Consider the following 22,147-nt stretch of genomic DNA (forward strand, 5'->3'; position numbering starts at 1 on the left):
ATTTAAGTGAAAAATGTTAAAACCATTATGGTTTTGAAAGAAGTAACCCACATCCAAAACGCTGCGGCCCTTGCCAGAACTGGTTACATGAAATCGTAATTCATCTCTTTCGCTTGTACCGGGAAGGTCCCAGGCTTTTGTCTATTTGGGAAATTGGGCCCTGTTTTCCCTGGTAAAATGACATCCAGTAAAATTTCGTTCTATTTCAGGTTTCCGCTTTTAACGCCAGTTACTCGGATTCTGGACTCTTTGGGATTTACACCGTCTCGCAGGCTGCCGCAGCTGGAGACGTAAGTTGCAAACTCACCAATTCTCCCAAGAGTTTTTCCTCCATTAACATGTTCTTAGTAAAAAAAAGAGAGAGTGTTTGAAAGCCATGACTGATCAGAGCTCTGTATAGTGTAATATCATTACCATGTGTCTGCCTAGAACCAACTTAAAAATGTTTATTTTAAACATTGTGGGTTGAAGCCTCTGCCTTCAGCTCGGGCCATGGTCCCAGGATCCTTGTATCCAGCCCTGCATGAGCTCTCTGCCCAGTGGGGAGCCTGCTTCCATGCCTGCTTCCACCCCACTGCCTGCCTCTCTGCCTACTTGTGATCTCTATCAAATAAATAAATAAAATCTTTAAAAAAATTAAAATTAACAAAAAAAAAAAAAGTTTATTCATGCTTCCAGGAAAGAGGGAAGAAGTTCTCCTTGGTATTTTGGTTCTGTTTGGGCAGGTGGCATTGAGTTGTCTCTCTGGGACATGTCCGTTGAGAACTCCAGTGACACCAAGGCCTACATACATGTCCTCAACGTAGAGATTGTGTTGAAGTCAGGGTTGTGTGTGAAAGACTGTAGGAGAAAACTGAAGCTTGAATTCCCACTTGGGAGTCCCATCAAGTGACTAGGGGAAGTGGCCCAGAAAGGAAGAAGAGAAACTGGTATTTTTAAGAGGCCAGGAAAGAGAATGGTTAACACCATCTTGATCCAGTCTGGATTAACATCCAGTTAATTACCAGAGAGCCCTGGTGGTTACAGCAAACCAGGACATCACTGGTAGTATTATTTCAGTTTTCACCAGAGTGTCAGAAGTGAGCTAAAATTTATAGTGTTGAGGAATGAATGAGAAGAAATGTGAAGGGAAAGATTGGAACAGATACAGAACACAGGAAACGATCAATGGATTGGGTCTGAAAAATCGTGAGCGGGTAGGGTGCAGAGTACAAATGGACATGTTAGCCTCGCACACAAAGGCTGCTGGGGGCAAGATGGGGAAGTACATCGCAGTGAGGGAGGAGGCGGTCATGTCTTGAGAGCAGGAGAAGGTAGGAAAGTTGAACTGACGAGGTTTGGGAGAAATGAATGGGTAGATACACACAGAATGGGCTTCAACAGGGTATCTCCTGGAGGTGAGAAACCACAGATTCCCACCATAGTCACGTGCAACACTTACTACACATATCGTCATGTGTTAGTCATTTCCTAGTTGTTCTTCGGTAGTATTTCTGATGGGAAAGTGGAGGGGGCTGGTCATAGGGTTGATCCAGGGCTGGAAGCCTGCAGAGTGGGCAGGTCAGAGGTGTGGGCAGATGGCAAGAGAGTGGGGCACCCTGACGAGAGTGACTGAGGAGTGATTCGTGGATCTCGGCCAGAGAACTGAAGCTAGGGGACTTGATTCAAAGGAGACAATTCCAGGAACCAAAGGTCTTGATGGAGTGGAACAAGGATTGTGTGATTACCGACTGCGGCCAGGGCTTGTGAGGTGAAGGGCTTCACAGAGAGCGCACATTCAGGTTACATCCGAGTCGGGTGTGGCTGTGCAGGGAAAGAAGGTCCCAGAATGTAGGTGAATAGGGATAGGTCAGTGACCCAGGATGGTACCAAGGTGGGATGGAGAGAATCATGGACTGGTTTTATGAACTTCCACATCCAGCAGGTATTTGCCAAACGCCCACCCACATCACAGGAACTTGAATCCTTCTGGACTCTGACATCCCAGGCAGGGAGAAGCTTTGTAAATCAGCTCTGTGTCAATTAGTGCTTTCTTCTTAGTGAGAAGTAAGGGATAGCAGTATTAATTCCATGATGCTTTGAGAGTCTGGGGCGATTTTAGAGGTATTTGTTCTTTACAGGGCATTAGGAATGGCTTTTCCTAAACCATCCTGGCATTCTCTATGCTCTGCCACTATTTTTCAAAAAAGCTTGGCTCCAGGCAACCCTCTGGGTTTCCCTTCCTCTTTGGGAGCTTTGTACTATCACTCAATTATAAAGTTTGCTATCGCTCAATAAACCTTGCTTTGCTGCCCACCATAAATAAATAAATAGATGACATAGCTTGCTACTTGGGCTATTACTGAGGTACAAACGGCTGCTTCATGGAACACTGGAAAAATAAGGAACACATAGGGACAAGAATCCCAAATTGGACACTGTTCTCTTTCTCTGGAACCAACCTTATTACGTCTTATGTTTTTACCTCTGTAGAGGGGCATTTGATTACTTCAGGAGTCTCTGGCACTGATCAGAAATGACCAGCTTTCTCTTGTCTATATCCTAGGTTATCAAGGCTGCCTATAGCCAAGTAAAAACGATTGCTCAAGGAAACCTTTCCAATGCAGACGTCCAAGCTGCCAAGTAAGTTGCAATATTAACGTGTTTTTTGTTTCAACTGTTTGCAAGTTTTTTGTTTTTTTATTGTGACATATACCCAAAAGGATTGACAGGTACAGAAGAGTATTTAAAAGAAAAGGGAAGGAGCGCCTGGGTGGCTCAGTGCGTTAAGGCCTCTGCCTTCGGCTCATGTCATGATCCCAGGGTCCTGGGATCGAAGCCGCATTGGGCTCTCTGCTCTGCAGGGAGCCTGCTTCCTCCTGTCTCTCTGCCTGCCTCTCTGCCTACTTGTGATCTCTGTCAACTAAATAAAATATTTAAAAACAAACCAAACCCTCCACACACACACACAAATAAATAAATAAATGGGAAACACCCACATCCTGCCACCTAGAGATCGTTAATATTTTGCTTATTTTCCTGACCATTTTATTTTTTTTTTAAGATTTTATTTATTTATTTGACAGAGATCACAAGTAGGCAGAGAGGCAGGCAGAGAGAGAGCCCAGCTGAGCAAAGAGCTGAGCAAAGAGCCTCATGCGGGGCTCAGTCCCAGGACCCTGGGATCATGACCTGAGCCGAAGGCAGAGGCTTTAACCCACTGAGCCACCCAGGCGCCCCCATTTTATACATTTTAAACATAATTGTTAACTATTATTATATATACTTAATCTTCCTTTTTTTTTTTTTTTTTTAATTAAGATTTTTTTCTTTATTTGAGAGAGATCACAAATAGGCAGAGAGGCAGGCAGAGAGAGAGGGGAAAGCAGGCTCCCCACTTAGCAGAGAGCAGGACTCAGGAGTCGATCCCAGGACCCTGAGATTACGACCCGAGCCAATGGCAGAGGCTTAACCCACTGAGCCATCCAGGCGCTCCCTTATAGCCTCTTTAATAGCATGTTTATTGTAGAAATTTGAATATAAGAAACACATAAAAAAATAAATGACCTGTTACTCCGTACCAATGAGTCCTCTTTTTTTACCATTATATTGTTGTTTCCGTTTATTCAGATTACTAAAAATCCGTTATAAACAGTATTAACGGGTGTATCCAAATATACTTGTTGGACATTTCCTATGGTTGGAAATATAAACAATTAAAGGTCTTAAGGGACGCCTGGGTGGCTCAGTTGGTTGGGCAGCTGCCTTCGGCTCAGGTCATGATCCCAGCATCCTGGGATCGAGTCCCACATCGGGCTCCTTGCTCTGCAGGGAGCCTGCTTCTCCCTCTGACTCTGCCTTCCACTCTGTCTGCCTGTGCTCGCTCTCGCTCGCTCTCTCTGACAAATAAATAAAATCTTTAAAAAAAAAAAAACGTTTTTGTATTTCATACTATCTTCTTGGTATAGATTTCCAGCTGAGTCTAATAAATATTATAATAAATATTATCACAAAAGCTGTTCAAATATATGTGAATGTTTATATGTTTATTTTTATATTTCAAAGTCCTAGTGTTGAAAGGTTGTACAAGTTTATAATCACACCACCAGTATATGAGAGTGCCTATTCTGCCTTAACCATTGGCAATTTCTTTTTTTTTTTTAACCTCTTTTTTTTTTTTTTTTTTTAATTTTTTTTTTTTTTTAAAGACTTTTTTTTATTTATTTATTTATTTGACAGACAGAGATCACAAGTAGGCAGAGAGGCAGGCAGAGAGAGAGGAGGAAGCAGGCTCCCCGCTGAGCAGAGAGCCCGATGTGGGACTCGATCCCAGGACCCTGAGATCATGACCTGAGCCGAAGGCAGCGGCTTAACCCACAGGCTCCCTCAGCAGGGAGCCTGATGCAGGACAATTGTTCTAATTTATTACTAGTTGTTAATGTCTTACTGTGTCTAACTTATAAATTAATTATAGGTATGTGTGTTAGGAAAAAAACAGTATATATAGGGTTCGGTACTAACCATGGCTTCAGGCATCCACTGGGGTTCTTGGAAGGTATCCCCTGCAGATCACTGTATCTGATTAAAAGATTGAAATACCTGTCTGATTTTTGGTGGTTTTTAAATGCCCACTGTTTTCACTGGGAGTGCCAGCAACATCTCTCATTGAGTAGTTTGCCAAGTCTCTCTAACAAAAAAGACATAATTTGGACCAAGCCAGAAATCAGCTTGCATTTTCATACAGCACTTTAAAACACTTAAATTTGATTCCATCCATTTAGGACAGTTCAAAATGTGAATCGTGAAACTCACACTGTCTTCATGATCGTTTAGTGTTGCCCACAAAGGAAGTATGACAGGCAAATTTCAACCCAGGAAGGAACAACTTCCTGGTCATTTCAAATTGTTCCATTAACATTATTACTTCTGGGGGCGCCTGGGTGGCTCAGTGGGTTAAAGCCTCTGCCTTCGGCTCAGGTCATGATCCCAGGGTTCTGGGATCGAGCCCCGCATCAGGCCCTCTGCTCCGTGGGGAGCCTCTTCCTCCTCTTTCTCTGCCTGCCTCTCTGCCTACTTGTGATCTCTGTCTGTCAAATAAATAAATAAAATCTAAAAAAAAAAAAATTACTTCTGTTACACTAAACACACTAAAAATTGCATCTCTTAAACAGTGCAGTACAGTTTATTAAGTAATAGGTACATGGAACAAAGGATTGGTTAATAGGATGCAGTTCTGCATGATTGTACCACAAACAAAACATGATAAGAATAAATGGAAACACTGGATTTACTTAAGAAAAATCTGTTTCAAATCTAATTTATTTAAGAAAATATATTTCTTTAAGTGTAGCACAGTTTTTATAAGGTACGGCAACATGTAGAAAATAGAATTTCAGTTATTAATACTGAGAAATGTTTGTTTTCTGCCATTTTGATGGAGTTGATACTTTTTCTTGTAACGTTCTTATTAGTCTTCCTGTACTGAAAGAAACAAAGTAAGGTGTCATTTGTGAAGGGACAAACTAACAATCTCTTGGTAAAGTTTACTGTAGGTAAAAAAAAATTACATTTTTATTTAAATTCCAGTTATTTAATATGAAGTGTAATATTAGTTTCAGGAGTACAGTACAGTGATTCAGCACTTCCATGCATCCCCCAGTGCTCCTCATAGCCGGTGCCCTCTAACCCCGGTCACTTTCTCAGCCATCCCCCCACCTACCTCCTCTCTGGTAGCCACCAGTCTGTTGCCTAGAGTGAAGAGGTAAAAATCTTTGGGGAACCAGGGTGACTCAGTTGGTCAAGCATCCAACTCATGGTTTCAGCTCAGGTCTTGATCTCAGAGTCCTGAGATCAAGCCCCTCATTGGGCTCCGTGCTGGATGTAGGACCTGCTTGAGATTCTCTCTTTCCTTCTCCTTCTCCCCCACCCTCCCTCTCTTGGGGGGGGGGGCAAATCTTTTTTAAATTAAGCGGACACTGTGGTAAAATTGCTGCATTAAATTATGATTATGTGTAAATGCAAGTCTTGCTACAGAGTGCCAAACAAGGATCGTTTATTTTAGAGTTCAGTTACTCGAGAGCCTTATTGAACACCCATTTTCTTTCTGAGAGAATTATGAATTGGATTTTTATTTCATGCTTTGTGCTGTATTTAAGCTGCAAAGAATGTAAGACCTCTCCTGTCCTCATCTTTCTTCTCAGCCATGCCCCACCCTCACTGGACAAATCTCAGTGTAGAAATGGGCCTGGAGGATGCAGGTAGATAAGAGAATCAGCACACAGTATTCTGCTAAGTGGACAGTGTTTAAGAGACCACATAGGTGTTCTGCTTTTATAGAAATACCTAAAGTCATCACCAGAAAAGTACTGGAGGCAAGAGTTATTAAATAACTTCACTAATCAAAACTTCACATTAAGGTAGCCTTAAGTTCTAGTCTAAAATCGGAAGGCAGTCTGTTGGGATTCCAGTATAAGCTCATATTGACAGCTTTCTAAATAAATAATCACATAACTGATGAACTGAAGGCAGAATGGAGGCCTTTAGCCCTGTAAGGTTTCAGGGCTGTTAATCTGTGTATTTACCAAAACATGTTTGAGTTTGAAAACATACTTTATTTGGTTTGAGTTTGAGAACATACTTTCAAATTGCCTTGCTCTTATAAAACTGCTTCTGCCTTAGTTACATACCTTTTACTGGACAGGAACAAGCTGAAAGCTGGCTACCTAATGTCAGTGGAGTCTTCTGAGGGCTTCCTGGATGAAGTCGGGTCCCAGGCACTGGGTGCAGGATCATACACGCCGCCAGCCACAGTCCTTCAGCAGATAGACTCCGTAGCTGACGCCGATGTCGTAAACGTGAGCGAATAAAAACTTCTGATTCTACATCAAATAATTTGACCTTAGTGATCCAATCTCAGAAGGCATGCATAAGCTCCCCTGGGCTGTGTACGTCCCTGTCCTGACGTTTGGTGCCTCCCTGGCTGGTGCGGTGGTGGGAGGGGCTCGTTGCCGCCACACCTGCAGATGGCTTCCTTGTCAGCTCCGCGTGTAGCTTCCTCATTCAGCTCAAGTACCAATAGATGAAACCATTTCAAGTTCCAAAAGGTGAAGAAGAGTTGAATAGTGGCAATTTCATGTGATTTTCATGTGATTCTCCTCCCAAGAAATAAACTCTGTCGTGCCCGTCCTGCACGCCCCAGCATCTTGGGATTTCCGTTCATCTCAGCCGAAGACATTCCTCCTGCTATTGGTGTATTTTTTTTTTAACATATATTATTGTGAGATTCAGTTGTTTTGAGGGCAAGGACTACGTCTTATACCTTTTTGTATTCTCTATTGTACCTAACAAATATATGAACTACAGAATAAATCCAAAATCAGTGGGTTTTCCCCCAGTTCTTTCTATATTAAAAATGTCAACTCCTCTTGCATTGTAGAGGTCAACTCCTCTTGCATTGTAGAGGTCTCCGCCATCTTCTCACCAACAGCTCTGCCTTACGTAGGGACAGTGGGAATAGAAAAAAGAAACAGGTTATTTTAAGGTAGTAGTCTTGGCCCGATTTCAGTTGGCCCCTAAGTTCGTCATTTTCACACTCTTCCAAATGGCTCTCCTCCTCTTGTATACGATCGTCATGTCCCAGCCTCTGCTGCCTCTAGCACTGTGTCTCCGTGAAGAAGCTGGCTTTAAAGAACACAGGGGCTGCTGTTCGTCGTGGTACACCTAAACCACCGGCCTCTGGTCTTGATACAGTGGCATAAGGAACACAGTGGGAGAAAGTTTGACTTTTATGTTAACAGTATTTTTACTGGCTCAGACTATTTGCTGTTATAATACAGAAGCAGCAGAGTACTGCCCGGCCTGAGGCTGCCTCTGTCCTATTTCACAGTGTCAGTGAGGTTCTCCTTACGCCCCCACCCCCTTAACAGCTACCCTTAGATCTGGAGCATCACACTTGCTCAGTCACAGGTAGGAGGGAACATTCATCAGAACACCCAAGCTTATTTTCTTACAGTGTCCCAAACTGAAATAATGCATCAGCCCTCTCCTCTAGTTAACTTCACAAGAGGTTTTACAGAGCTGCTGGCTCAGGATGCCTCATCCTACACGCTCTTGAAATAATGGGGTAAATAAGTTTGTCTACTGGATAATGCATTCTCTTATCTCTGTTAACTTTTTTTCTTTTCTTTTCTTTTTTTTTTTTTTGTTTGTTTGTTTGTTTGTTTGTTTCAAGGCTGCAAAGAAGTTTGTTTCTGGCCGGAAGTCAATGGCAGCAAGTGGAAATCTGGGCCACACACCTTTTGTTGATGAGTTGTGATACTGAAACACATCTTGCAGGGAAGAGCTGAACATGTTCTCAACCCAGAGCAGCAAACACATGAAAGTCAAAGATCTCTAATACAACATTTTATCTTTTTGTTTTTCAATGAGGTGAAATGTCTTAACATATAAATACAGGTAATTATCCCCAGCTGACTTAAAGTAAATAAAACATTCTGTTTAAATGTTTTTCTTGCATCTTTGCTATTGGTAATCAAGTATTTATTATATGTTGAGTTCTTTGTTTTAGATGCGGTAAAGGAGAACAAGAACATAATAATAAAGTCCAGAAGCATCGGAAACTATTAAAATTAAAATAATTATTGATGGCTTTTAGAGATAAAACCAGTTTAAAAATCTGTCCTCTTGGGTCAGAATAATTAGTTGGGTTTTACCCCCTTTCTGTCTTTTTTGGAATAGAGTTATTTCCTAAAAATATAAATTCCCTATAGTCATATCCTGTGTTCCCACTGCCTCATTTTATGTCAGATTTATCTTCACTTGAGTCACAGAGTTTTGTCTTTTTTCTCCTCTTCCTCTCGCTCATCTGTTTTTGTTTCTTAGGGCTAAAAAGGGGGAAAAATTGTTATGTGACCAACCAGCCAGAAAAATACATCTCTTACTTTAAGTAGGGCATCTGAAGTTTGCAAAACAAGAGAAACTAAATATCTAAATAAAAATGTGATACTTACCTTAAAAAGTGAAATTCTCTCTATGTTCATGCATTCCGATCCTGGGTTCCTCTGCTGCATTCTGTAAAAGATGAGCCAGTCTTCTCGGAAGGGAGTGTGGGAAGGATGTGGATGACATTGCTATTTTGAGAATAAGGTGGGGAGGCCTGGCCGGCCCCAGGGCAGTGTTTGGCTACCACATGGAAGAAGGTCTCTGAAGGCATTACAATGCACTTGAGAAAGAATTGTGAAGTCTGCACATATTACTGTAAGTATAGCAAACCTGTACAGAGCAATGCACAAAAGGGTGTGTTCAAGATAGATGCTTATGTGATCACCAACTTGCAGACTGCCTCCTAAGCAACTTTCGATACAGGTCGAACCCTGCTCTTTTCAGTCTGGGTGGGAGCTTTCGATACAGGTGGAACCTTGCTCTTTTCAGCCTGGGTGGGAGCTTTCGATACAGGTGGAACCTTGCTCTTTTCAGCCTGGGTGGGAGCTTTCGATACAGGTGGAACCTTGCTCTTTTCAGCCTGGGTGGGAGCTTTCGATACAGGTGGAACCTTGCTCTTTTCAGCCTGGGCGTAGTCTTCCATCCAAAATGCATCTGAGGTGGAGGAGGCGGTGGAGGAGGAAGAGCTTTCCTTGTCGTGCTTCACCATTGTCCAGTATGGAGAAGGGGCTCTCACTTCTTTCTTGTTCTCTCTGTGAATCATCACGTCACTCTGAATGTCTTTCCCTACACTAATGGTCTGGTTCTCCTTTTTGTATCCATGCCACTCTCTGGAGATAGACATCGGTCTTGTTGCAGACTGAGGCCCAGGGGACCCTGGGTCTTTATAATACTTAAGGTTTTTATCTGAAACTACATCTTCGTTGTCATCACTGCTTGCCAAAAGGTCATCTTTTGACTCCTCAGTTTTCTTTGTTGGGCTGAAATGAAAAAAAAGAAATGGACTGTTAATTGTCTGAACATTCATTGTCCCCTAACAAGATGTCTTAAAAGCCGCTTTGGTTCGTCAAAGAAAGGATATGATTTAGCTTTAGCACTTTGTGTTGTCAACGGTTTTCTCTTTCAAAGTACCTTTACATTTGTTTCCATTCCTCAGTGTAAATCGAATTCTGCCTTGGATCGTTTCACATTGCTTTGTACTAACTTAAGCCAGAGTATTGACCAGAATATTAGCAGGCCTTAAAGTGTAGGTTAATTTGGGACACCTGGGTGGCTCAGTTGGTTAAGCAGCTGCCTTCAGCTCAAGTCATCATCCCAGCGTCATGGGATCGAGTCCCACATCAGGCTCCTTGTTCCGCAGGGAGCCTGCTTCTCCCTCTGACTCTGCCTGCCACTCTGTCTGCCTGTGCTTGCTCTCACTCGCTCTCTGACAAATAAATAAATAAAATCTTAAAAAAAAAAAAAAAAGTGTAGGTTAATTTGCCTCCAGAATGATAGTCAACCCGGCCATCTCCTCCACAGAGCTCTGTTCTAATGGGTCACATAGGGTCAGCAATAACCACAATAACAGGGTATTACCAATTTCTAGCATATTCAGAAATTAGTGGGCCTCCAAGATCTTCAACACACTAGTGATAGGGAAATCTTTGAGTCTTCTTTTTTTCTCCTGAGCATTCATCATTTGCTTCTCTTTTGGGTTTAAAAGCATGGACTTACACAATGCCCTCTATGTCCACATGTGTCTTGTTCGGCATTCTACTTCTCTCTTGCTGGCCAAATGTTTTTTGATTTTTGGTTTTTTTTTTTATTTGATAGAGCACAAGCAGGGGAAGCGGCAGGCAGAGGGAGAAGCAAGATCCCCCAGAGCAGGGAGCCTGATGAGAGGCTCAATACCAGGACCCTGAGATCGTGAGCTGAGCTGAAGGTGGTCATTTAACCAACTGAGCCAGCCAGGCACCCCTCTGGCCAGATGCTTTTAAAGATGTTTTTGTAACTTGCCTCAACTATTGGCTTACTTGAGAGCTTGTTTGGAGGTTCCAGCAGAGGAGCACAGCTCTTCATACCTCTTTGACTGAAGGACAGACGTCCTCTTCAACCGACCCTGCAGCTTCCGGAGGGACACACGTGAGCGATGAGGGAAGAGTGGGGACACCTGCCTGGCCAGCCCACTCACCCTCACATCCCCAACTCTTGGCTTTCTTGACTGTTGAAACTTGGGCAGCGCTGGCCTGCCAGCAACTCTTCAGCTTCACTAAAACCTGCGGTTCCTGTGCCGACTTACTACTCCCCGGAACAGATGCCGTTCCCTGCGCCCCCCTCATCCTGGTCTTTGTGATTATGGACCTCTGGCACCTCAGTCCTGCTACAGAAGATAGGAATCCTTTTCTTCTCCAACGCCCCTCCCGCGCCGCCAACCTTTCAGACCTGCTTGCGTTATCACTACTATTTGTAGTCCTGACTGTTCTGTTTGCTTCCAAGAATTTGAACAGGTTTTCCTAAAGTTTCTCTCTTCTGGTAATAATTAGTAATAGAGTCATTCTCCCTGAGAACTACTAGTCATTAAAATGTGGATTTTCCTTCATCCTCGATTTAGTGGGTGCAAAGAGATTCAAAAGATCTTAGGATCAGAACACTTGGCCTTCAGACATGCCCAGGACTTCTGAGCAGCTTGTGAATAGGGGGGAAAAAAAATCCATGTTACTTTTTTTTTTTTCCAGATTGCAAAGAATATCCTTTGTAACTCAGTATTAGGTAACTATAAAGAATAAGTAGTAGAGCCAGGTTCTTCCTAACTGAAGTATGATTATAAAGCCATAAGCCAGCAGAGGTCAGAGTTAGTTGGAAACAGTTTTTATACCACTAGGTCTGCCAAAGTATTATGTGGAATATTCTCCAGTGTGCACAAAGTGCCGGTTGCTCCTGAAAAAGATCTTACAAGAAGCCTTTTCTTTCCTTTTGTGCTCCTTCCCTGTCCCTTACCATGTAATTACCAAAGTGCCTTAGATGTAAACACTTTGTTAAGGAAGGGATTCAGGAAGTGTCTGCTCTTGTTTCTGAATCCACGGGTTTTAGCCTCATACTCAAGTTGTGCTATTCTGTATCTCAAACTCTGAACACTTAAAATGCTTAGAAACATAATCCTTCTATAAACAAATGATGAAGAACCCAGGCTTGAGAGCTGCACTCCCCAGTATGGGGTCCCCCAGTTGCAGGTCCTCGCATTGCACATGCTTAATCGTGGCTACTACATGGCACAGCACAAATTGAGAACATTTACACCACAGCAGTACGTTCTCGAACGTCGCTGCTCTGGAGACAGGCCTAGTGACAGTTAGACCCTGTGACCTCTGGCAAGTTTACATACATCTCTCTTGGCTTCCGTTTTCTGGCCTGTAATCAGGATAATAAAAAGCCTTGGCCTGAGGATTAAGAGGTATAATGCTCGTCAAGCAATGTCCACTGCACAGTAAGCAGTGTTATCGTGAATGATTTTTAACTACATCATGATTGGTTTGGTTTTGGGGGAAAAGCCTGTCCCCAATCTGTGCTTGATCTAAAGGAACAGACAACTCTACCCAACTGTAGTTCTGCTGTCAGCCTGTGGGAAAGCAAACCCATCTTACGATTTTTCAGGAGAAACCACAGGTGCAGATTCTTTCCATGAAATCTTAGATGTGTAAGTTCAAATTTTTTCATTTAAACATTTTTGAAATATACAGAAAAATGCAAAAAAGATCAGACAGTTTAATGGAAAAAATTATAAACACTTGGGTGGCCACACACACACCCCCCCCCGGGGGTCAAGAAAGAGTACTGGCGCCTGGAAAAGCTCCCTTGTATCTTCCTTTCTCTCTAGATCACCGCTATTCTGACTTTTCAAAATGTTGTTGTAGGAGACCAACAAAGCACATCTGTTGACCGTATCAGTCCTTTGGACCACAAGTGGGAATATACGAAGTAATGTCAATGCAGTGTGGGCCATACTTTAGTTCTTAGTCAAGTCCCCAGCCAGATTTCCTTGCGCCCATCCCAATAATCAAAGATACACAGCTGTAGCCACTCTAGCTCTGAAATCCTGTCAAATTAATAAGGACCACTCTTGCATCAGAGCACTGAATTGTTGAAGGAAAAGGATCTCATGTTATACATGTTATGCTCTGCAGACCTTCCTCACGCATCTGACCTGCCGAAGAGTCTCTTGCACTCCTGGGTTACAGAGATTAAGTGATTTGTCTGAGCCTCAAAAGCTGGGTTTTAATTTTTACTCCCTCTGAATAAAGGAAACATGGGAAAGTCCTGTGGTAGATTTAGCATAATGGCAGAGATTTGCATTCTCCCAGGGCAACAGAGTAAACAATGGGTGATACAGATTACGTCCTTGAAATTAGGAGAAATGCTGTGATGGAGATACACAGGTTGCCCTGAAAGCGTAAGATGGGTGGACCAGACAGTGTTTTAAAGCTTCCTAATTTAGCGAGGCCTCTTGGGAAAAGTTTGCACTGTAAGCCTTCAAGGATGAGTAATGACAGGGTCCTAAGCATGTTGCAGACAGAAGAGCAAGTGCAAAGGCCCCGAGGCAAAGAGAAGGCAAAAAAGCTGAGAGCCAAAGTGGACTAGAGAGGGCAGAGGAAAGCAGAATGAGGTGAGGCTGCGGTCGATACAGACAGACACTAGCCACATGGGGTAGCACAGATCAGTCCAAGGATTTGGGCGTTTGTCCCAAGAAGAGAAGGTTTTAAAAGATTTTAAGCAGGAACATGTCAAAATCAGACTTGAATCGTAAAAGGACTGTTCTGTGTAGAGAATGAATAGGGGACAGGAGTGGATGGTAGAGACTGAATGGTGACTCTTATTGGGATGGTGGTGGTGGCCGGAGAGAAATAAATGAATGTGAGAGAAAGCTGGAAGGTAAAATGACAAGCCCTCGTGATCATTGGGCGTGGAAAGAAGGGAATGGAGAAATCTAGCACAACCCCTAAATTTCTGACTTGTTCAGCTAGGCAAATGATCGCTAGTAAGATAGGGCCACTGGAGATCAGTGGTGAGCTGGCTTTTTATTTTTCGGCACAAGGAGTGTGAGGGGTTCGTGATACACCCAAATGGAGCTACCGAGTGGCAGAGGAAGGATTTAAATGTACAAGTTTGAAGGTCATACGATTTGAAAAATCACTCATATTCAGAGAGTGATAGAAACTACAGGCATCAGTGAGAGATGGCTTCACATTAGGAGATTGAGACAAGGAAGCCAAAAATTCAGCCCCAGGGAAGGTCAGGGCAGAAGCCTGGGGAAGATGGTATTTTAACAGGAGTGGGGGTGGGGTTGTACAGTGGCGAATGCTGCTCGGGAGCCAAGAGTAATGTAGACTTGAGAAGAGTCCACTGGAGTCAGGAACATGAGGGCTGTGGGTGGCCCTGCCAAGAGGTCTCTTGGCCAGGTGAAGAAAGCAAGGCCTCCACTAAGGTGCAGGGGGGGCAGAGCGCCTGAGAAATCATCTCCAGGGGAAATGGCCCACAGCTGCTACAGCATCTCTCTACCCTATTGGAGTCAAAGGGACAGGACCGTGGCTAGGGGGCCAGGGAGAGGACAGCGGCCTCAAGGTGGGGTTTGTGAAAATGGCAGAGGCCTAAAATAAGGCTTCTATGTTGTTGAAAAGGATCCAGAGAGAAGCTGAATGTGCAGGAGACAAATGAAGGAATGGGATTCATAGCATGTGTTTAAGGCCAACTCTGGACAAGGGGACAAGTGGCAGAGCTCCCACCAGATGGTTCTCCTTAAAGCTCCAGGTTCAGGGCTCTTGAGCTCATCAATCTGCTTCACATTAGGTCCTGTAGATTGTACTTCTCCAAAAGGATTCAGAACCCACTAGATGATTGTGGTGGTTTCACCAAACCCTCCCCGGCTGATCCAGTGGATCCTTCTCCCACGAAACCAAGACCCAGTGTTTCACATGGCCCCGGGGGTGCTAGCATAACAAAAGATTTCCTAAAAAAACGATCTACTCACCGCGTTACTGGGAATTTGGTCTCAGGGATTAAATCATAGATTTCTTGCCACTCTTGGGGTATGTCAATAAAATCTCGGTAAATCTTGATCTGTAGTACTGTTCCTATGGTGATGTGTTGCAAAAGTTTTAAAAATTCTCGAAGAGTATATCCTAACACATTGGCATGGCCAACACTAATCAGAACATCACCTGAAGAGGGAAAAAATTATCAGTAAAATGAAGATAATGGGTCAGTGGGTTCATAGCACTTCTGGCTCTACTGTGAGGTGTTTCATTAAAGGGCTCATATTGTTGGTTCAGCCTTTATTTAATGAATGTGGTCATCTCAGTGACATGAGTGTCCTTTGCATAATGGAGAATGCATGCAAGATGTTTCTTAATAGTGGTGTAATGGTAGGTATTATTTCATGTTCTTATTGCATTTCTTTAGTCCTTGGTGTGTCAGAAGCTAAAAACCATCTATAGTCTGAGCCATCACTTAAGAGTCTAAAAATGTGTTTCAAATAAAATAAATAGCTATTACTATTAAAAAACCACTTACACTAAGTGAATAAATGACCTAGTTTCTCTTGTACCTGCCTGGCAATTTCCAGTGCCCTCCACTGGTATTAACATCAAGACTTTGATTTTAATTTCCTGCCTTGCACAGTATTAGTTGAACAAATAATTCTGCATGAAAAACACTGGACATGTAGCATGATTTAATTAAGCTTGCGATGTCTATACAGGGAGTATGTTGGTTAAAGGGATTTGACTGCTAGGTTGTCTACTTTAGGGCATTGCTGGACAGGGAGGGAAGCATGATGGTCAGCCATGGAGCTTTTGATCCCCCACCATGGCAGAGGAAAACCACATCTTGATCACAAGCTCCTGGACCCCCAAAGAGGGTGTTAAAAAGACTAATTACTCATTTGTGCATGGACGTGTAAAGGAGATCCAGCCATGGGGCAAGCCCATGGGTCACTGAACCTGGAGCAGGAGATTCAGAAGGGCGAGAGGAGCACCCTGCCTGCCGGGGGTGGTGACAGGTGGCCCTGTGCTTTCTCATCGTTTTCCCAAGCCTGGTTCTCCAGCCTTTCCGGCAATTCTGTCAGACTCACTGTTCTAAGTTCAGTGCCTTAATAGGATGGTTTTCTATTGGTTGCAGTGAAGAATCCTGACTACCACAAGGACACCCAGCAAGAGAGGAAGGAATACAAAGAAATTACTTTTAAAGGGCTCACAGTGAGTATAATCTTAGTAAATCTTACTAGAACAGCCTGCCGAATGGTTAATGGAGACTTTATAGCTAACACTAGATGAAGGGACTCCAGGTAAGTCCCAAAGGGGGGGCTCATCTCGTTGTGCATGGGAAGCTAGGGGCCCTCAATTACCCTCTTTGCAAGACAGCCGAAGCCTAACCTCCGATAAGAGGGTGAAGCCACTTCTCTGAGACTACACCCCACTGTGCGATAGTTGAGAATTCTGCTGATCTCAAAGGAAGCCTCTGGGGAATACCAAAGACAAACTTTCATAGTGCTAGGTCCTAGTTTCCTATCAAAAACTGAAGTTTGAAAGTAGTAAAGAAAATGAAGACTTAGAAGGGTGGAGAAAACCTACTTCAGTCTTAGAAAGTAGCGGAGGGTAAAAACCAGCCAAGGATCTGCAGCTAACTGCTAAATGAAACAGGTTTTCCCCAGCTGCCTGCAGAGTGTGCAGTCTGGAACAGCTGTTCATCCTACGGAGGTTAATTACAACAGCACACCCACCTGCAAAAAAACCCAAAAACCCACCAAAAACAAACACCTCTCACTGGACGAGCTTACATGCCTAATGTTAAAAGAAGCATTTATAGCTGAAAGCTATGGCTTGGCATTCTGCTCAATTATGTTGTTAAAGCGTGTTTTTTGATCAAGAAGACAGAAAACAAACAGCGTAATTCCATGACCATCCTGGCTGGAACCAAACATGTCGCCGTACGAATGTGATTACTCTGCCAACAGATACTAACGTTGCCCTTCATTAAGACATACCAATGTGGAATTTATGAATATCAAACTCATCACACAGGTTTTTTTCTGTTTTAATGGGCTGTAGGAGCCACATTATTATATAAACTTTGTCTCGATTACCTACGTTAAATCAACTTTGCAGCAGCCAAAATAGATTTGCCTATTTTGCTCCATCTCTCCCGATGAGGCTGTGAGTTCCATAAGCTCCAGGTGGTTACAGACCACATCTGTTTGGCTCACCTTTATAACCCCGTGCCTAACAGGATACCTGCACACAGTAGGCATTCAGGAAATGTTTACTGAATGACTGTGGCTGCTATGTGACTTGTATTTTGCCTTCAAAGTTACACTAATTTCTTAAGACTCTAGATATCAGACTATACTTAAAACCATCCTGGCCAAAAGGATTGTAAAGTTTAGCCAGAATAAACTAACACTAAGCTAGGAAATCCAAAGAAACCCTATTTTAAAGCACCAGAAGAGAAAAATTTGATGCACATGGATATGAAACAATGGAGCTGGGAGATAATGTGGTCAAAGAAATAGTAGGCTTGGGGGACTGTCACCTCTGAAATTCTCCATCATTGTCAAAAGCACTGAATTCCAGTCTCTGAAACCAAGACACTGAAGGGAAGTGACTGACCTGTCATGCAGAGATTTGGGACTCTGGATTCTCTCTGATACTGAAATCCTATTTCCAGGACTTCATGGGGCCCATGGGCTGGAACCCCAGCCCCGTGCACCCACTTAGCTCTGTGCATTGACCCACTTCCTTCATCTCACCAAACCTCTTGTCTTGTTCCCCACCTTTCAGGAGTGCTGCAAAGATTAAATGAGAACGTGGAGGTGGAAACTCCTTGCACAACGGCTGTGACAAATACGTCTTATTCATTTATCAAGCACAGACATACCAAATGTGCCAGCACTGTAGGTTAAGTCCTGGATTTAAAAGAGGAATTCCAGGTGCACTTGGCTGGCTCAGTCAGAAGAGCATGTGACTCTCGATCTTGGGAGTCATGAGGTCAAGCCCCACATTGGGTGTAGAAATTACCAAATAGAAAAAACTTAAAGGGGCGCCTGGGTGGCTCAGTGGGTTAAAGCCTCTGCCTTCGGCTCGGGTCATGATCCCAGAGTCCTGGGATCGAGCCCCACGTCGGTTTCTTTGCTCAGCAGGGAGCCTGCTTCCTCCTTTTTCTCTCTGCCTGCCTCTCTGTCTACTTGTGATCTCTCTCTGTCAAGTAAATAAATAAAATTAAAAAAAAAAAAACTTAAAAAAATGGAGACCTTTATTGGGGCGCCTGGGTTGCTCAGTGGGTTAAGCCTCTGCCTTCGGCTCAGGTCATGATCTAGGGGTCCTGAGATCAAGCCCCGCATGGGACTCTCTGCTCAGCAAGGAGCCTGCTTCCTCCTCTCTCTCTGCCTGCCTCTCTGCCTACTTGTGATCTCTCTCTGTCAAATAAATAAATAAAAACCTTTAATTAAAAAAAAAAAAAGATGAATTCCAGACTGCCTCTGACCTCAAGGAGCCCACTGACCATAGGTCCTGCTTCCCATGCATAAAAACACACTCCTGTGGCACTCCAGCGAGTACGCACTCTGGTTACCGACCAGCGTCTGTCACCTGACCCCAGAGAAGCTAAGGAGAACACGCAGAAAATTCACATGACCTGTCCTGGGCTTCCTCTGGTCTGGAAAGTCCAGATCTCTCTTTCTGGTACTCTGTGCCCCAGCACCAAATAGTGACATTTGGAGAAGATGTTTTGGATTTTAAGGTGAGGTGAATGTTCACAACGGCATCATTTATCTCTTTTCTTTAACCCACTGCTTCTACCCGGAGCTGCACTTAGACTCAATTACCTGAGGAGCTTTGAAACCATGAGCTAACCGATCCCCAGCCCCAGATCAACTGAATCAGAGCCTCTGGGGAAACAGGGCGTAGGCATCTCAGGTTTATAAGCTCCCCAGGTAATTCTAATAGATAAGAGTTACAAATCAGTGGCTTAGTCCACTGAACCACCATCCTTTTTTATTAAAAACAACAACAACAACAAAACCCAAGTCTGGAAACTAAGAACAGCCTAAGAGAAATAACGGCCAGTATTCCCACTGAACTGTCGTGTTTAAAGCACTTTTATAAACCTCTCTCCAAATCCTAGCTGCCTCTGACAAAGGTGGTATTATCCCAAATCAGAGCGTGAGGTGACCGACACCTGGAAGGTTAGATGGCTTTGCCCAAGGTCACAGAACTACAAAGTGGCAGAGCTGCTAAAACCAGGTGGCTCTTCCCTCTCACCACCCTTGCAGCCCATCGTGTCTCCTTGGCTCCCAAGCACAGCCCTAGAACTGGAGCAGACACTGGAAAACATGTCTCTAACTGGAAGAAAAAATCATTCACCCCAAGACAAGAGAAGCAGGGTGGTGTTTCTTGGGCTCAGAAGTGTAACAGAGAGGGTTCAAGCCACTGATCCCTGGTGGGCAAGTTACTAAATATCTGATTCCTTATCTGTAAGGTGGGTCTTTTTTTGTTTATTTGTTTTTAAAGATTTTATTTATTTATTTGACAGAAAGATCACAGGCAGGCAGAGAGAGACGGGGAAGCAGGCTCCCTGCTGAGCCGAAAGCAGAGGCCTTAACCCACTGAGCCACCCAGGCACCCCCGTAAGGTGGTTTAATGCACAATCGACCTCAGGGATTGTCAGGAGGGTGAAGTGAGATCATGCATCTGAACGCTAACGATGATTCATACTGCCTACGGAAGAAGGCAGGTTTATCCACCAAGAGCCATAACTCTGGAGTGACACCGTACCTGTGTGTGTATCCCACGTGCCAGGTGGGGGTGAACCCGGGCAAGGAACTCAAGCTCACCGAGCCTCAGTTTCATCCCCTGTGAAGGGGGATAACAACGGCCCCTACCTACAGACTGGAGGTCAGAATTCGGTGAATAAAAACACAACGCAGCGAGGGTTGATAGTGATAGCAAGGGGCTGGCATGCAGAAACCTGCTCTCAGGCAATATTATCATTATTACGGTTACACTAACACCTGCTAACCGAGTCTCCCCGGAGGCAGACAGGCGGGAGGCAGGGGGAAGACCACAGTCACCTGGCTTGAGTTTTCCATCCCTGGCCGCAGCCCCATTCCTGATGAGGTGGGTGATCTGGAGGTAGGGCCCGTTCTGGATGACGACCAGGCCCAAGCCAAGGTTCCCCACAGTGAGTTTGGTCTGCTGAGTTTTGCTCAAGTTGTGCACAGATGACTTGATGTTGAAGCCAGTTTGTGTTTCTAATGAAAAGAGGGAGACTTTTTTCAGTCCGTCACCTACACAGCAACATGACCGCATCACTGGGGTCCTAGAGCCGGTTTTAGGACTGGGGACCCGGAGCAGTTTCGTAGCCTCTCTGTACCTCAGTTTCCCCGTCAGTAAAGTGAGGACGATAAGTGTCTAGCTTAGGGGCTTGTTATGAGTATAAATGAGACCACTGAAGGGCTCTGCCCAGCGCCCGGCACCGCGGAGTTCTTCATTAACGTCAGTTTTCATCTCTCCACTGGCTGTGCGCTGGGAAATAACAATTTCTTGCCCTTATGGATCTTCCAGCTCTCCATCAGCCACGTAAATGTATGTCGAATAACAAATGGTAACACAGGCTGTGAAGGAAGCGTATAGAGAGCTCTGAGGGGGACTGACAGGAGCCAAGGTATCCTGTGGAGAAGGCTTCATGCAGGAGGTAACGTTTGAATGGAGGTCAAAAGGACCAACAGGAAATATTTAGACCAAGGAGAGAGGAAGGAGGTCTCGGAGACAGGAAAGAACCCAGAGTGAGAGGGAGAGATGCCGGCCTGGGGCCGGCGGGAGGGAGGAACACAGGCAGAGACCCCCGGGCGGTTTCACAGGCTTACATCATGGCCGCAAGGGCTGAGGAGGGAGTCAAGCAGGACACAGTAAGATTGCCTTTTTTCTTTTCTTTTCTTTTCTTTTTTTAAAGAAAAAACCAAAGCATGGATTGTGGGGTCCAGAGTGGAAGTGGGAAATCAACGTGTTACTGTCCTCACCCAAGCATGCAATGGCAATGATGGCGGAAATAGCAGGAAAAGATCATTTGGCAGGAAAATCTGGGACAACGGGTGGTGGTGGTGGACAGGCCTCGGAATACGTTTTCTTCAGAACTAACTCTCAAAAGAGAAGTTTCCGACTGCGGAGTGATTTAAAACAAGTTGTTCTGTCAAGAGGAAGCTCTGGGAAGACCGCTTTTCAGTCCACAGGAGGCTTCTGCGGACATTCCTTTTCAGCACACTTTTCCTCAAGCGCAAGTGACAACCCGCTCTTGGCCGAGCCTGTGGCAAATCCATGGGGCTGTGGCGTTCTGAGGGCCCAGAAGCGGTCTTCACTGCTGAGGGCCGGGCTCTGCCAGTCCCTCCACCCCGGGTGAGGGCCCGCAGCCAGGTTCCCGGCCCTTCCCTCCTGAGCAAGCCCTGGAGCTGACCTCCACCCTCACCTGCCCCCAAACCACAGAGGCCCTCTAGAGAAGAAATCAAGGAACCCAGTGTAAGGAAGGTTCCAGCTCGGGAGTCCGTTCAGGATGATCGGACAGATGCGCCGGAGGCGGGAACCCTCCTTCAGCCCCCAGTCCCGGGACAGACACAGAAGCGGCCTCTTCGCAGGCTCTGGGCACCAACCTCCGCTTGCCAGGTCGATGGGCTTCGGCTAAGATCACGTAAGGGGCCCGGTCTCCAAAGCCGGCGGGGTTAAGGGAAGGCAGGCAGCCTCAGAAGACGCCATACCTGATGATTCCCCCTTCTCCGTAGAAAGGGCAAAGCTGCAGGCAAAGCCGGGGTGGGGGTGGGGGCGGGGGCGGGGCCGGGGGCGAGGGTGGGGGCGGGGGGGCTGCAGCTGCACTTCTCCGCGTCCTGATGGTGTGGGTGCTCGTTTGTCAACACTCGAAGCGCTGCACGACCAACCAGGGGCCCTTACTGCCTGTGAAGCACCGTTTACTCCACAAGTGCTGGGGAGACGCTGCCTCCCAGGCTGAGAGTCTGGCGTTCGGTCCCATTTCACGGGGGAGTCAGAGGGATGAAGGCTTTGTCCCCCAGGCGTCGCCCCCTCCCCGCTCCCCAGTTACCGTTTTTGTCTTTTAGGACGGCCTTCTTCATGGCCCCAGGAGGGCAGGCCCCTCAGAGGGCCTCCCAGAGCCGAAGCTGGAGTGGGTCCAACTCCCAACTGTTTCGAACTCGCGA

General features: G+C 45.0%; 2 protein-coding genes across 7 annotated transcripts in view; one reads left to right on the plus strand and one right to left on the minus strand.

Moving 5' to 3' along the window:
• LOC131819847 (cytochrome b-c1 complex subunit 2, mitochondrial) overlaps positions 1-8,484 on the plus strand; it is a 24,137-nt gene extending 15,653 nt beyond the window's left edge. Inside the window, exons 11-14 of one of the 2 annotated variants that reach the window (XR_009349342.1) lie at positions 210-290; positions 2,546-2,622; positions 6,658-6,833; positions 8,210-8,484. Coding sequence is in view for 1 of the 2 variants with exons in the window: in XM_059155244.1 (XP_059011227.1) it covers positions 210-290; positions 2,546-2,622; positions 6,680-6,833; positions 8,210-8,293 (396 nt within the window). In the remaining variant the exon portion in view is untranslated. The remainder of the gene's footprint in view (positions 1-209; positions 291-2,545; positions 2,623-6,657; positions 6,834-8,209) is intronic. The other variant, XM_059155244.1, reaches the window with a different exon arrangement.
• Positions 5,075-22,147, minus strand: PDZD9 (PDZ domain containing 9). 5 transcript variants are annotated; one of them, XR_009349344.1, is made up of 4 exons: positions 20,018-21,740; positions 14,924-15,113; positions 8,988-9,899; positions 5,075-5,460 (listed from the first exon to the last, which is right to left on the minus strand). XR_009349344.1 is itself a non-coding variant. In XM_059155246.1 (4 exons), the coding sequence occupies exons 1-4, from the start codon at positions 22,061-22,063 to the stop codon at positions 9,323-9,325; spliced, it is 978 nt and encodes a 325-aa protein (XP_059011229.1). In that variant the 5' UTR covers positions 22,064-22,147; the 3' UTR covers positions 8,266-9,322. The 5 variants fall into 5 exon arrangements, 2 of the variants coding, with proteins under 2 accessions (XP_059011229.1, XP_059011228.1); XR_009349343.1 differs by lacking the exon at positions 5,075-5,460 and adding an exon at positions 7,408-7,471; XR_009349345.1 differs by lacking the exon at positions 5,075-5,460 and adding an exon at positions 7,417-7,467.

The sequence above is a fragment of the Mustela lutreola genome, chromosome 17, assembly GCF_030435805.1.
Source record: "Mustela lutreola isolate mMusLut2 chromosome 17, mMusLut2.pri, whole genome shotgun sequence".
Taxonomy (NCBI): domain Eukaryota; kingdom Metazoa; phylum Chordata; class Mammalia; order Carnivora; family Mustelidae; genus Mustela; species Mustela lutreola.

What these genes read in the sequence shown, in the direction of transcription:
- PDZD9 (XM_059155245.1), bottom strand. Translation starts at nt 20,255, where the DNA reads ATGCGGTCATGTTGCTGTGTAGGTGACGGACTGAAAAAAGTCTCCCTC. An exon ending in GGATGGAAAACTCAAGCCAG is followed by an intron (nt 15,114 to 20,017) that starts GTGACTGTGGTC and finishes TTCCCTCTTCAG; the next exon opens with GTGATGTTCTGATTAGTGTT. An exon ending in ACCAAATTCCCAGTAACGCG is followed by an intron (nt 9,900 to 14,923) that starts GTGAGTAGATCG and finishes TTTTCATTTCAG; the next exon opens with CCCAACAAAGAAAACTGAGG.